General features: G+C 48.7%; 1 protein-coding gene across 1 annotated transcript in view; it reads right to left on the minus strand.

Moving 5' to 3' along the window:
• Positions 1-1,200: 1,200 nt before the first annotated feature.
• LOC131696843 (calmodulin-binding transcription activator 1) overlaps positions 1,201-16,348 on the minus strand; it is a gene marked incomplete at its 3' end in the record, with an annotated part of 106,082 nt that continues 90,934 nt past the window's right edge. The window contains 1 exon segment of the mRNA XM_058992934.1: positions 1,201-1,336. Coding sequence (XP_058848917.1) covers positions 1,201-1,336 — 136 coding nt within the window.

Here is a 16,348-nt window from a genome sequence, read left to right on the forward strand (position 1 = left end):
GGGCAGCAGTGTAGAGTAGTGGTTAGGGCTCTGGACTCTTGACCAGAGGGTTGTGGGTTCAATCCCCAGTGGGGGGCACTGCTGTTGTACCCTTGAGCAAGGTACTTTACCTAGATGCTCCAGTAAAAAACCCAACTGTATAAATGGTAATTGTATGTAAAAATAATGTGATATCTGTATAATGTGAAATAATGTGATATCTTGTAACAATTGTAAGTCGCCCTGGATAAGGGCGTCTGCTAAGAAATAAATAATAATAATAATAATAATAGGGTGACCACATGACTCCGTGTACACTAGGACAGGTTGGGACAGTTCAGGGCAGGCTTGTCTCGAGTCCCTTGCACGGCAGGACTGCATTGGGGTGTGAGATGAAAAGCCACCCAAGTGTCAGAAAGTTCTGGGGGGGTCTGTCAATCGCCTCTCCCCCCCCCGTGTCCCCCTGTCTGTGAGGGAAGGAATGCATTGATCCGCTCCTCTGCCGAGCACCTCCTGAAATGATGGGGCAGTGTCAGCTTGCCTGTTAAGCACTAATGCCGTCACACAGCCCCTGTTCCAGTTCTGGGAACTCAAGGTTTGCAAGCAGTGGAGCTCCAAGCTCTACCGCTGGTCTGAGCTCATATACTGGTGCTCAGCGCACACCCACACACGCGCAAAGCACGGCAAAGCACAGGCAGGCCTTGTCAAGAACAGCGAGGTACGAGAAAGCATGGTAATAAACGTGGGTAAACTACGGGAAATGCATACAGTATAACTAACAATACAGTGCAGAACTACAGCTGCAAACCTTTCTGAGGGCAGCCATGCCTGTGTCCTGCCTAGCTTGCTCTGGGAGGCTGCAGTCTCAAACGCCCACAGCTGTCTTCCACGCAGCAAGCAGCGCTTTCGTAATCCCAGGCGCTTTGCAGACACGTCAAAACACAGCGAGAGTGTACAGAACCGTTTCCAACCGCATGCACAGCACAGAGAAGCCCGTCTCGGTTTCTTTTCCCCTCAAACTCCTCGGGCCAAACAGGTGACGCCAATAAAGTCCATGTAATGCCAGGTCCTCGAAGTTGCTGTGGTCTCTGTTTCGCAGCGCTTGTAAGTAAACAGCCCCTGGTTCTTACCTCTACTGGATAACTGGCAGACCCTCCCCACCACCCCCCCCAAACCACAGCCAGTCACACACAAGCTGAGCAAAGGGGCCCTGGGTCCTACCTCCACTCCCTGCACCTTGAGCTTCATGTGGTCCTCACGCGTAGTCTTCCCATCTTTCCTTTTCTTCCAGCAGTAGCCGTCCTTTCGATACTTCACCTTCTTTCTGTTGTAGAGGATCATCGATCCATTCTGCGGCCTGATTGAGAGGGAGGGAGGGAGAGAGGGAGAGAGAGAGAGAGAGAGAGAGAGAGAGAGGGAGAGAGGGAGAGAGGGAGAGAGGGAGGGAGGGAGAGAAAGGGAGGGAGAGGGAGAGAGAGAGGGAGGGAGAGAGAGAGGGAGAGAGAGGGAGAGAGAGAGGGAGGGAGAGAGAGAGGGAGAGAGAGGGAGAGGGAGGGAGGGAGAGAAAGGGAGGGAGAGGGAGAGAGAGAGGGAGGGAGAGAGAGGGAGAGAGGGAGAGAAGTGTTAGTGAGTTTCTTCGCCCCATGCTGGGTCATGTAAGACTACACCTCCCGATTAGTCGAGAGACTGAAGAAACAGGAGGACTCTTTCAGAATTCCAGAGAATTCCAGAGAGGAGAGGGGACAAGGAAGAGCGACAGAAGCTTTGAACTCAACAGAAACCAGAAATACTGAAAGAGACTTTCCATGACAAGCGTTTCGGCAGCGCATTCAGAGAGAAACGTTTCTCACCGAGTTTATTCATTATTCTTTTAGTGTTTCAGCCGTATTAAGTGTTGAACAGGTAGAGACAGCTTATCAGAAAGTGTTTATTAAATATGCTTCACCAGCAGCACTCTGAGTCCTGACTGCACTGTGCAGCACACACACACACATTACAGCTTAATATAGTCCTGACTGCACTGTGCAGCACACACACACACATTACAGCTTAATATAGTCCTGACTGCACTGTGCAGCACACACACACACATTACAGCTTAATATAGTCCTGACTGCACTGTGCAGCACACACACACACATTACAGCTTAATACAGCGTGGCCAGCGCTTAGAGAAGGTTATCACAGTGTTTCTGCAGATTTCACCCCTGAGGTTATACTCTGCATTTACCACAGTTTACCATGGTCTGCCATGTTTTTAATATGCTTTACCAGACTTCTCTGTGCTTTACAATGCTTCCCTATGCTTTACCAGACCTCTCTGTGCTTTACAATGCTTCCCTATGCTTTACCAGACCTCTCTGTGCTTTACAATGCTTCCCTATGCTTTACCAGACCTCTCTGTGCTTTACAATGCTTCCCTATGCTTTACCAGACCTCTCTGTGCTTTACAATGCTTCCCTATGCTTTACCAGACCTCTCTGTGCTTTACAATGCTTCCCTATGCATTACCAGACCTCTCTGTGCTTTACAATGCTTCCCTGTGCTTTACCAGACCTCTCTGTGCTTTACAATGCTTCCCTATGCTTTACCAGACCTCTCTGTGCTTTACAATGCTTCCCTATGCTTTACCAGACCTCTCTGTGCTTTACCATGCTTCCCTATGCTTTACCAGAACTCTCTGTGCTTTACAATGCTTCCCTATGCTTTATCATACCTCTCTGTGCTTTACAATGCTTCCCTATGCTTTATCATACCTCTCTGTGCTTTACAATGCTGTCACTGTGCTTTATTACACTTTGCTGTGTGCTTTTACCGTGGGAAACTTTTATAAGGGCTATCTCTTGACAAACTCTTGTAAATACTTATATTATACACACACACACACTCACACACACGCACACACACACGCACACACACACACACACACGCACACACACACACACACGCACACACACACGCACACACACACATGCACTTTTAATAACATTGTGCATCAATCCTGCTCTTTCTTTCTGTGCATTTGTCTTGTTTGTCTTGCTGTTGCTCATCAATCATTTCTCTGGATGAGCCCCCAAGGAAGACAGTGATGGAAGGAGGAGAGGAGACGAGAGGAGAGGGGAGTGGAGGGGAAGGGAGGGGGGAGGAGGGGAGATGAGAGGAGGGGAGATGAGAGGAGAGGAGAGGAGGGGAGAGGAGAGGGGAGATGAGAGGAGAGGAGAGGAGGGGAGAGGAGAGGGGAGTGGAGGGGAAGGGAGGGGGAGCAGAGGGGAGTGGAGGGGAGGAGAGGGGATGGGGGGACGGGAGGAGAGGGAGGGAAGGGGGGTGAGGAGGGGGACGGGGGGAGGGGGGGGGGTACAGGCAGCCTCGCTGCAGCACTGCCTCTGACAGCCCCTTTTAATTAGAGCCTCCACCACTGTTCAAACCCACATCTTCAATCCTCTCACTGTGCGTCAAAGCCTGCCTCTCAGGGAATACCTCCTCTTTGGTTTATCTGCCTTTCATAATGTGGAGCCTTGCTTGTCGTGGTTTTTAACAGCATTACTACTTCTGGAAGTTCACCGCCAGCTCGCTGGGCGCCAAGACTGCAGTAAGACTAAAAGGAAATCGAGTTGAGGAAGAAACAAAACAAAAAAACGTTCTGACAAAGCGTCCATTATTATATATTTTAAACGTGTTTAGAAAAAGCACTTCCTTCCGCTAGCATTACCGGAGACCCTGGGATCGTGTGCTGAGCTTTCAAGTTCACTTTGAATGGCAGATCAGTACACTGCCTCAGAATGAATGAATCTCAGAATCTGCCATGCCTTTTAGAAAAACACAAAGACTTCAATAAAATAACCCAGAGTGGCTGCTTTTTATGTTCATGAGATCCCCTTCAGTCACTGCTAGCATACTTGTAACACATTAAGCCACCCCTCTATGCATTTATTTTATAATGCATGTATGTTTTATTCAGTTTTGGCAGGGCACCTTCTCGAACCCATTAGAGTTTCAACCGAAGGCGTCATGGCATCAAACATTATTCAGGCACTGATTATTAACAAAACACAACGAGGAGTGAGACTGTAAACCCCTTCCAATCAAAATGAGGGGATTATTGAAAATGTGGGGTAGCAAGTTCATTCCAAGGACAGCTCTAATGAAGTGGCATCTTGGCCCGCTGAATTAAATGGGAAGGCTGGACGCGAAACGGCAGCCATATGGTTCAAAGACAGACAGCCGCCTTAGCATTCAACTAGAGAGCAAGCCCTGAGGTCGGGTCTGACGCTGATGAGAGTATTGCTAACTCCTCAGCCCCTAGGAGGAGACTCTCAATGGTTAAACTGCCCCAGCGTTCTGTCTCTGAATCAAATCCAAACCCTGGATCGCACACGCAAGCGCTGGGCTGCACTCCGGCATGTCAGAGACAGTTCCTGGCAGCCAGCTCTGCGTTCTGGTCTCCAGGCAGCGCATGAGGTGAAGGATAGCACACTGTTATCAATTACCCAGCCCTGCATTCACTGGCTATTGCAATTTCAGCTCAGGCTTCAAAGGAACAGCTCGGAAACACACAGAGCAGACAGCAAACATTGATTTTCAGTTCATTTCCTTTTTTTTCTTTTGTGGTTCTCACTTTCTTTCTTTAAGTTCACCCTGTTTGAAATCATGATGAATACTAAAATAAACTTAAATTCAGAATGTGTGTGTGTGTGTGTGTGTGTGTGTGTGTGTGTGTGCGTGTGTGTGTGTGTGTCAGAGTGTGTGTGCGCGTGTGTGTGTGTGTGTGAGAGTGTGCGTGTGTGCGTGTGTCTGTGTGTGTCAGAGTGTGTGTGTGCGTGTGTGTGTGTGTGTGAGAGAGTGTGCGTGTGTGTGTGTGTGCATGTGTGTGTGTGTGTCTGTGTGTGTGTGCGTGCGTGCGTGCGTGCGTGCGTGCGTGCGAGTGTGTGCGTAAGATCTCAAGATAAACCATCTCAGGATCAGCATGGGGAGATATACCAAGCCACTTCACTGCCAACACATTGTCAACACAGGGGTGGACTCCAATTCTGAGGAGTAGGGGTCTCAGTATCATTGTAGCTTTCTGTAGTTTGTAAGGGATGCTGCCTCACAGGGGTGAGTGTCAGTCCATTCCAGCTCACTCTAATGCAGTGCAGGACTTCGCTCCAACCACGTCCCCTGAATAATGAGACTGCTCTTCAGCTGGGGCAGGTACAGGAAATCAATAAAGAGTTGGTTGGAATGAAGTCCTGCAATGGAATGGAGCTGACTGTGTAATGAATCTCCTCCTAGCGGCCGATGAGTTAGCAACACTGACACCAGCACAGGACCCGACTGCACAGCTTGCTCTCTAGCTGAATGCTAAGTCGTGCGGTTCGCATTCAGCCCTCGCCTCTCTGTTCAAGTCAATGGGCTGAGATGCTGATTCACTAGAACTGGAGCTGCCAGGCTTGCTTCGCCCTGCTTAGTACCGTAGTGAGAAACGCAGCTCGGAGGCTGGGCAATGCCAGTGCCATCCCTCCCTCTCCACCTGGCACGGAATTCACAAAGAGACAGAATTAGAAACAAAAGCATGACCCGTCCTGCAGCCCACTCTGCATGCAGCGCGATGCCAAAGTGCTGCTGGCATTACTCTGCATGCACGGCATCTAAATTTAGAGCTCTCCTCGAACACCCCCTTTCAAAAGCAGCAGCTCCAACACGGAAACCAACGAAACAGATGCGGGTGAGAGGGAGGGACAGTAGAGAGGTGAATGGAGCAAGGGAAGGAGAAAGAGAGAGAGAGAGGGAGGGAGGGAGGGAGGGAAGGTGACCCACATTCACCAGCGATATATTATCAGGTGTAAGCAGCACTGGAGAGGGGATTTGGTCACTTTGCTTCCCGGCGGGTCATTAATCACTTGGCAGCGGTGACCAATGGAGAGCGCTGCGGAGTAACACACTGTGAGAGGGGGACATCCATCACCTGTGAGACACACTGCTAGAGGGACACAGCGCCGAGGGACAGCCAGCGCAGAGCCAGCACAGAGACACAGAGACAGAGAGAGAGAGACAGCACACAGAGACAGGAGAGAGAGAGAGACTTTGACTTTTAAGATCCTTTATTTAACATTCCAAATAAAATCCATTAAAACTCAATAAAGGTAAAACATAACAAAATTAAGATTTAGCAATATTAAAAAATCCTAAAATACATCATGTTCTCCTTAAAAATAGATTTTACCAATATAAAAGGATCATAAAAAATCAATTAAAAAAACACAGTGTTTTCTTTCTGTTAAAAACAGATTAAAGCCAAAATTAATAAAAACACTGTAAAACAATAAAAAATAAAATTAAAACTAGAACAAAAACTGGAGCTCCCCCTCCTCACTCACCGCACACAAGGCGTCTCCCACACACCACCTCTCCTGGAAGTCCTCCGGGTTATTATTTAGTTTAAAAAATTCATAATCCACTCTTATCCGGCTGACCACCAAAACCCTGAACTGCAACACAACATCAGTCAGCCCGGCGCCAGAGATACTGTTCTTTCTGGATTTTAAAATGGCCAATTTTGCCTGACCCATTATAAAATTAATTAAAACACACCTGTTTCTCTTTTTAAAACTGTAGGGAACCCCAAAGATAAAAAGCTCTTTTGTGAACTCCTCGCCTAGGCCCTGCAGGAGCTCCTGTAGGAGATGGAAGAGTGGTCCTAGCCTGACACACTCACTATACATGTGAAACACTGTTTCCTCTGCAGAGCAGAAACAGCACTCTGAGCTAATGCTAGCATCGACTCTGTGGAGAAACCTGCCGGTGGACACAATACAGTGCAGGATCCTCCACTGCAGGTCCCCCGCTCTCTTGGTGAGGGGCAGTTTATACAGCACCCTCCATACTGGCCTGCACCCCTCCTTTACCTCCAGACATGCCCTCCATCTTGAATCCACCAACCCCCTCAACTGGTGGGAATGTGATGCCTTCACACAAATTTGGTAGATCTTCTTACTCTCTGCTGTATGAAGAGTTAGATCTTTAACTATGTCTAGGTTTAATAACATTCCCTCGTTTCCTACACCCTCCTCTCCTTCACCTACTGCTGGACACACTAGCAGCCCTGGAAAGATGAAGTCTTGTCTCTGCCCTGTGCCGCTGGACATCTCCTCTCTCACAGCCTCCCTGAGCTCGGGGGAAAGACAACTTCTCAGTTCACTGACCATTTTCTCTGCCAGTCTCTCGGAGTGCCAGCCCAGCCGCCCAGACAGCTGTGTAGCAGTCAGCCAGCAGGAGAGCTCAAAGTTGATAAGATGTCTCAGCCTGGTCACTCCTGCCCTCACAAAGCTGGCACAGAGCGTCATTGACTGAAAGAAACGTACAGGGAAGAGCGGATTGAAAAATAGGGGCTCCTCCAACAGGACCCTGCCTGTCAGGGACCCCTCATCTCTCGCCACCCTCACTGTCCTCCAGGCATCTAAAACACTCAAGTAAAAAGAAGAGAGACCTACTTTAGCTAGTCTGGCACTCTCAATTAAAAACAGGTGTTTGTCTATCCCCAGCCCCCCTACTCTGCTGAGGAAAAAACAAGCTAGCCTCTTCCAATGAGCCTCCTCCCCAGCGTACAGGAGCCTCTGAACCGCCTGCAGTCTGAAGGCCGCCACCCTGCTGGCAATGCAGACCAACCCCTGCCCCCCTTCATCAGTGGGGAGATACAGGACCGCTGGCCTCAGCCAATGTCTCCCGCTCCAGAAAAACTCCAGCAGTATTCTTTGGATCTCCTGCACCATGCCCCGGGGAGGGTCCAGACACACCAGCCTGTGCCACAGCATGGAGGCCACCAGATTATTAATCACCAGGACCCTTCCCCTAAAGGACAGCTGGGCCAGCAGTCCCCTCCATCTCTGCAGCCGCCCCCTCACCCTGTCCACTAGGCCCTCCCAATTTTTCTGCATATATATCTCCACTCCAAAAAACACCCCCAGCACTTTTATACCTGTCCTGTCCCACCTCAGCGCCTCAGGCAGGACAGGGGGGGTGCAATCATGCCAACTGCCTGACAGGAAGGTGTCACACTTTGCCCAGTTAACTCTTGCTGTAGAGGCTCTTTGGAATGTGTGCAGGCTCTGCTGTAGTGCCTTGATGTCTCCGTCACTGCACACAAACACGTTCACATCGTCTGCATAAGCGGACACCTTCACTGCGACAGAGGAGGGTGAGGAGGGCACTGCCCAGCCAACCAGCCGGCCCCTCAGCAGGTGCAGCAGGGGCTCTATGGCCAGTGAATAAAGCATTCCAGACAGGGAGCAGCCCTGCCTAATACCCCTGCACACTGGGAAGGGCTGACTCAGCCCATTGTTAATCTTTAAAATGCTAAAAACATTCCAATATAAAAGCTGGATATAAGAAATAAAAACAGGGCCAAACCCGAAGGCTTCCAGGGTTTTAAAAAGGTATGTGTGGTCGACTCTGTCAAACGCTTTCTCCTGATCTAAAGAAACCAGCCCAACATTCAAATCACATGTCTTAGCCATTGATAAAAAGTCTCGAATTAAAAACAAATTATCAAAAATGGAACGTCCCGGTATGCAGTAAGTTTGGTCCATGTGTATTACAGCTCCTATACACATTTTTAGTCTATTGGCCAGACATTTTGAAATAATTTTAAAATCAGAACATAAAAGCGATACAGGTCTCCAGTTTTTGAGTAAACACAGGTCTCCTTTCTTGGGCAGTAGTGTGATTACTGCCCTCCTGCAGCTGAGGGGCAGTTCTTTATCTCGGAGGCTCTCTCCCAGCACCTGCAAAAAGTCCTCACCAATCACAGTCCAGAAATTTTTAAAAAATTCAGTGGGCAGTCCATCAATGCCAGGAGCTTTTCCATTTGAAAGCTGTGTAACAGCAGTGGTCAGCTCCTGATATGTTAGTGGCTTGTCCAATTGGTTCTGTTCTTCCTCGCTCAGGGTGGGCAAATCCTGGAGCAGCAGGTCTGTATCCTTCTGCTCACAAGGCTCTTTGCTGTATAGTTCAGAATAGAATTTTACTGCCTCCCTGCTGATCTCCTCCCGGCTGTACAGCTCCCTGCCGCAAGGCGTCCGGACGCAGTGCATCTTCCGGCTGTCTGCTCTCCTCCTCTCCAAGCCAAAAAAGAAACTGGAGGGGGTGTCCATGTCTTTAAGCTCCATGAAGCGAGAGCGCACCAGCGCCCCCTTCACTCTTTCCTTCAGCAGGCTGCCCAGCATGTGTTTCTGCTCCCTCAGCGTTTGCAGGGTCTGTTCCTGGTGGTCTGTGTCCAGGCTGCTCTCTAACTGGAGAATTTTCAACTCCAGCTCTCTCACTGCTGCGTTCAGTGACCCGGTTGAATTGAGTGTGTACTGCTGGCAAAAGATTTTAATCTGCGTTTTGCCAATGTCCCACCACTGCCTAATATTTTTATAATTTGTTTTTTCTTTTTTCCAAATGTTCCAAAAATCATTAAATTGTTTTACAAAAAGTGTGTCCTGTAATAGCTTTAAATTAAAATGCCAGTAGGAGGTGCTGTGAGAATCAGTGGTGAGTATTACTGTAACTAACAGGCAGTGGTGGTCAGAGAGGCTACTGGGGATGATATTGGCTTTAATGAATTTATTCAATTGTGTGTGTGATGTGTAGAAGCGGTCTAACCTGGCTCTATATATTTGTTGTGCGCGACAATGAGACCAGGTGTACTGTCTTGCATTGGGGTGCAGACACCTCCAGACATCAACCAGGCCACTGAACTGAAAAACTGCAGCTAATTCACTTGAGGATTGGGGATTGGGTTCCTCATTATTTCTATCCATTGTAAAATCAATAGTGCAATTAAAATCTCCTCCCACCACCACCACATCATCATTATCAATATTTAAAAGAGCTTGCTTTAATTTATTAAAAATTAAAATGCGTTCCCTTCCTTTATTTGGTGCATAAATATTAATAAAAACAAATACAGTGCCACCCAACCTTGCTCTCACTTTTAATAACCTCCCCTTTTCAATTTCTTCAATATCTAAAATTGTTGCTCCTAGGCTGGGCTTAAATAAAATTGCCACTCCTGCACTGGTGCTTGAGCCGTGGCTCAGCACACACGGCCCCCTCCACTCTGCCAGCCACGCCGCCTCATTCTCCCTGTCTGAGTGCGTCTCCTGCAGCAGCGCGACCCCCGCCCGCTTCTGCTCTAAAAACTCACACAGCTGCGCTCTTTTAAAAGACTGTCTGCAGCCATTCACGTTAAAAGAAATAAAAACGCACTTTTCCATAGCGGCTAAAAAAAAAAAAAAAAACTGACAGAGTAAAACAAGCAACAATAAAAAAATTCTTAAAAGAAGTATCCATTTTTAAAATTATTATTTGGCAACATTAGCGATCTTTTTCTTAATTATTTGAACATATTTTTTAAGACGGTACCTTTTTTGCTGGTCAAACTCCTCTAATGTTGCCTTTCGTGTGACGATGTGTGCTGAGTGGAGGAATAATCTCAGATCTGGGAAGAAGTTTTCAATTTCAACTCCCCTTTTCCCTTTTGTACTCTCCATAAACTGTTTAAATTCATCTAGGGTATAGATTTTTTTTCCCCTGTTAACGGGTTGGCTATCGGGGATGTCAGAGATAAGCGAGGAGTCAGAGAGCTCCCCCTCCATTTCCTCTGCTCCGTCCTCGCTGTCTGCTCCGCCGTCCACGGCTGCCTTCTCCTCCGCGGCTCTCTCCGCCTCTGCAGCGCCGCTCTCCTCTCCTCCTCCCAGCACAGCCACAGCCGTCACCGCTGCCTCTGCCTCCGCTTGCTGGGGTTCAGAGAGAGAAGAGCGCTGCACCGCGCCGGGTTGTAAGCCCGTCGCCGTGCCGCTCCCCTCTCCCTCCATATCAGGAGGGACAGACCCCCCTGCCTGAGACTGCAGGCTCCCCTCCAGCACAGGCTCGGGGCTCTGCTCCGTCCCCCGCTCGCTGTTAGGCAGATCTGCAACTTCTTTGTTTTTTTGTTTTTTAAGTCTTTTTTTAGCTACCATCACAAAACCCTCATCATTTTCGGTAGTTTTATTTTGTGACGGACCGTGGCTGAGTCTCTTCAGCCTCGGCTGTGGTGTGGGCGGCTTCATCCCGATCGGCGGCTCCCTGGTCTCTGCAGACTCCGGCTGGCGCTGCAACGGGGGAGCAGCCTCATCCTCCCGCTCACCCCCAACATCCCCAGCCTCCTCCCTGCCATCAGTACCCTGCTCCTGCCTTTCCTCATCTTTGTTTTTTCTCGGGCAGGCTCTCCTCTGGTGTCCCTGTTCCCCACAGTTAAAACACCGCATTGTATCCGAGCTGACAAACACTACGCAGCCCGTCCCTTCCACACTGAAGCTCCAAGCAACATCAATCACCTCCCCCGGGTTATTCAGCAGCAAAAACGCCTGTCTCCGAAAAGACAGGACGTGCTTAACATTTGCATTTCTGCACCCTAATGGTATATTTTTAATTGGGGACACCAGTTTGCCATATCGGGCAAGTTCATTTGCCAAGGTCTCGTTTTTTAAAAATGGCGGCACATTAGACATGATTACCTTGGTAACAGGGGTTACTAAGGGGGATACTTGAATAAAATCTCCTTTCACTGAAAAACCTTCCTCCACTAGCTGATTGACCAGCGATACCTCTTTTAAAAACACGACAAACCTTTTATTCATACGGGATGCCGATATTATATTTTCACACCCGACCACCTCTCCCACTGCCAGCAGGCACTCCTCCACCGACACGCCGGCATCGGGCAAGCAGCTGACCCCGTGTCGGCGGCTGAGAGCCCCCAGCCCTCCAGAGTGAGATCCCATAACGGGACCTACACACACACACACACTACTCTATAAACGGTAAAGTACAAACAAAGCAACGAAACAAAGATATATAAACAAACTAAACAATTAACAATTAAATATATAAATTTGCAAAAAATATAGTAGCGAAAACACTCTCCTACCGCACCAGCGTTCAAACGCTACCGCCTCTCCGCAAGCTCCTCCCACAATCCCACAATCCTCAGCAAGAGAGAGAGAGAGAGAGAGAGAGAGAGAAAGAAAGAGAAGGCACAGACCCAGGGCAGAGACAGCACAGAGACACAGAGACAGGACAGAGAGAGAGAGAGACAGGACAGACCCAGGGCAGAGGCAGCACAGATTCACACACAGACACCTTGTTGAGATCTATGGCTGAAATCATGAAGACTGTGGCAGCAGCGAGCAGAGCAATGCCGGGTCCATGTAAACTCTGCCCTGCTAAAGGAAGCATGGTCTCTTTTCTTTTGCATCCTGCATGGCTCTCTCCCAGCTGGTAATCAATTCCAAACCTACAGAGGCAGGCAGTGATGACCCTGATATTCAACATTGCACCCTATTCACAAAGGATCAGGGTCAGGGTCAGGGTCATGGTGAGGGTGAGGGTGAGGGTGAGGGTGAGGGTGAGGGTGAGGGTGAGGGTGAGGGTGAGGGTGAGGGTGAGGGTGAGGGTGAGGGTCAGGGTCAGGGTCAGGGTCAGGGTCAGGGTGAGGGTGAGGGTGAGGGTGAGGGTGAGGGTGAGGGTCAGGGTCAGGGTCAGGGTCAGGGTTTTTTTTCAGGTTATCAAAAATAACCAACCTTTTCTTAGCTCTCATTTCATTACCTGCTAAATTCTTCTGATAATCCAACTACAAAAAACACCACCTTGTAAACCAAAGGGATAGTCGGTGTCGAGACAGAGATAAAGACTTCTCAACAAAGCGTTTAGCTCCCCAAGTCTCTGTGTCACTTCTCTCACAGCATGTCCCTCATCATACTGAGCGTTTGAAGTGTCTTCTGTGGCCCTGCACCTCTCCCACAATGGCTAATGAACAGACCGCAGCTTATTAGTAAGGCCTTCGTTTTAAACAGGCTCCCAGTGAAAGTTAATGCCACGTTAAACCCCCCTGCACTGAAAATGTAATGCGAGAAACGTTTACTGCCAGTAAACACCTCACGCCGGTCGTAACCTCTCCCCACATCGCTACCCCCATCCCCCTGTGTTTTACTGGCTAGCTCAGATGAACACAAACATGCTAAACCCTTCTACAGTCTTTTTTCTTCCTCTCTTAAGCACAGTGTTGCCAGCGCTTAGCCCAGTTCAGTGGCTGTGCTGGCACACAAAGTCGCAACTCCATAAAAAGAGAGAAAGCAGGAAAGTGCTGCTGACGGTTCTGCTCGGTTTCTTTTATGTGTGAACGTGGCGTCTGCTTGGGGAGCTTTTCGGGTCCATAAAGCTTGTGGGGGATCTTTTCATTAGGGGCTGTTATTCGTAAAGCGACTGTCGGCATTTTAAATGACCTTGGCCATTGATTCCTCCCTGTACTGAAATAAAAACAGACGAAGGCTTTTCATTCCTCTCCTTTCTTGTTTTAATGCTCTCCCCCCCCCTTCAAAGAAACCTAAAGGAAGGATGTAATCTCGAGCCATTAAGGCTTGGGACAACACAGCCACAGTGTGAAGGCATCAGTGAATCTCTGACATTATGTTTCCCCAACACCATGCATGATACAAGCCTGCAGAAGAGTGGAGAAACACTCAGCACTGACCAGTGGAGTTACACACACACACACACACACACACACACACACACAGCACTGACCAGTGGAGTTACACACACACACACACACACACACACACACACACACACAGCACTGACCAGTGGAGTTACACACACACACACACACACACACACACACACACAGCACTGACCAGTGGAGTTACACACACACACACACACACACACACACACACACACACAGCACTGACCAGTGGAGTTACACACACACACACACACACACACACACACACACAGCACTGACCAGTGGAGTTACACACACACACACACACACACACAGCACTGACCAGTGGAGTTACACACACACACACACACACACAGCACTGACCAGTGGAGTTACACACACACACACACACACACACACAGCACTGACCAGTGGAGTTACACACACACACACACACACACACACACACACACAGCACTGACCAGTGGAGTTACACACACACACACACACACACACACACACACACACAGCACTGACCAGTGGAGTTACACACACACACACACACACACAGCACTGACCAGTGGAGTTACACACACACACACACACACACACAGCACTGACCAGTGGAGTTACACACACACACACACACACACACAGCACTGACCAGTGGAGTTACACACACACACACACACACACACAGCACTGACCAGTGGAGTTACACACACACACACACACACACACAGCACTGACCAGTGGAGTTACACACACACACACACACACACACAGCACTGACCAGTGGAGTTACACACACACACACACACACAGCACTGACCAGTGGAGTTATACACACACACACAGCACTGACCAGTGGAGTTACACACACACACACAGCACTGACCAGTGGAGTTACACACACACACACACACACAGCACTGACCAGTGGAGTTACACACACACACACACACACACACACACACACAGCACTGACCAGTGGAGTTACACACACACACACACACACACACACACAGCACTGACCAGTGGAGTTACACACACACACACACACACACACAGAGCACTGACCAGTGGAGTTACACACACACACACACACACACACACAGCACTGACCAGTGGAGTTACACACACACACACACACACACAGCACTGACCAGTGGAGTTACACACACACACACACACACACAGCACTGACCAGTGGAGTTACACACACACACACAGCACTGACCAGTGGAGTTACACACACACACACACACAGCACTGACCAGTGGAGTTATACACACACACACACACACACAGCACTGACCAGTGGAGTTACACACACACACACACACACACACACAGCACTGACCAGTGGAGTTATACACACACACACACACACACAGCACTGACCAGTGGAGTTACACACACACACACACACACACAGCACTGACCAGTGGAGTTATACACACACACACACACAGCACTGACCAGTGGAGTTATACACACACACACACACAGCACTGACCAGTGGAGTTATACACACACACAGCACTGACCAGTGGAGTTACACACACACACACACACAGCACTGACCAGTGGAGTTACACACACACACACACACACACAGCACTGACCAGTGGAGTTACACACACACACAGAGTACAGAAACAACACCCACGCTCAATACTATAACATGCTGCCAATTACAGAGAGCAGACCTGGCACTTTTAAAAACCGGTCTTACAATCTGTCTTGCGTTGTTTTCTCTGGATTTGAAGTGATCTACATCATTAGTTGTTGTCTGAATGCTGGAATCATCGGTTCATGCAGCACTACACAATGCAGCGCGTTGAGTGATGAACTCCTTGTAAAAATGAAAAAAAAAACACTTTTGCTTGGTTTGAAGACCGTCGTTAAAGTTCTCCCCTCTTTTTTTACGAGGGTTTCTGTGCTCCGCGGAATGACACGCTCGTAAACCCGTCGCTCGACCTCGTTTCAGAGGATTTATACCGTTCGTTAGGGCTGGTGACGCTGCCTGCTTAAGAAATTCCAAACACTCTAATTATATTTGCTGAGCTTTTTATTGAGGTAACTTGTTATTTTAATGATATGTTTTATTCGATATTAATTCAGCTTGGTTGTAACATTTTGTTTTATAATTTTTAAAACATTGCCCTGCTCTGAAATGTAACAGACTCATCTTTCTCTTTATCTGCTCTACCCGCACAGAGCAGAGGGAGGCTGTTCAGAGAGTATAAGAGCCTCCCTTTCTCTTTCTCTGCTCTACCCGAACAGAGCAGAGGGAGGCTGTTCAGAGAGTAGAAGAGCCTCCCTTTCTCTTTCTCTGCTCTACCCGCACAGAGCAGAGGGAGGCTGTTCAGAGAGTATAAGAGCCTCTCTTTCTCTTTCTCTGCTCTACCCGCACAGAGCAGAGGGAGGCTGTTCAGAGAATATAAGAGCCTCCCTTTCTCTCTCTCTGCTCTACCCGCACAGAGCAGAGGGAGGCTGTTCAGAGAGTATAAGAGCCTCCCTTTCTCTTTATCTGCTCCACCAGCACAGAGCAGAGGGAGGCTGTTCAGAGAGTATAATTAATCGCTTTTAAAATATGCCCTTCTGTTGGTAAAACGCAGTTGCAAATCTTCATTCCCTTTTGTTAAGTCAGGAGTCTCCAAATTGATGGAGAAAATAACACAGCCCAAACACACACAGCCAGCAGCAAAGTGACTAAGTGCAAGGAAGTAATTGAAAAGCAATAATCTCAGGCTCGGCCGAGCGACTGGAAATTCTCAGTGTTTAGTCCTACTCCCCCCCCCCCCCTCTCTATCCTCTCTTGTTCTTTTCCTCCCCCCTCTCTCTCTCTCTCTCTCTCTT

The sequence above is a fragment of the Acipenser ruthenus genome, chromosome 20 (genome assembly GCF_902713425.1).
Source record: "Acipenser ruthenus chromosome 20, fAciRut3.2 maternal haplotype, whole genome shotgun sequence".
Classification (NCBI taxonomy): domain Eukaryota; kingdom Metazoa; phylum Chordata; class Actinopteri; order Acipenseriformes; family Acipenseridae; genus Acipenser; species Acipenser ruthenus.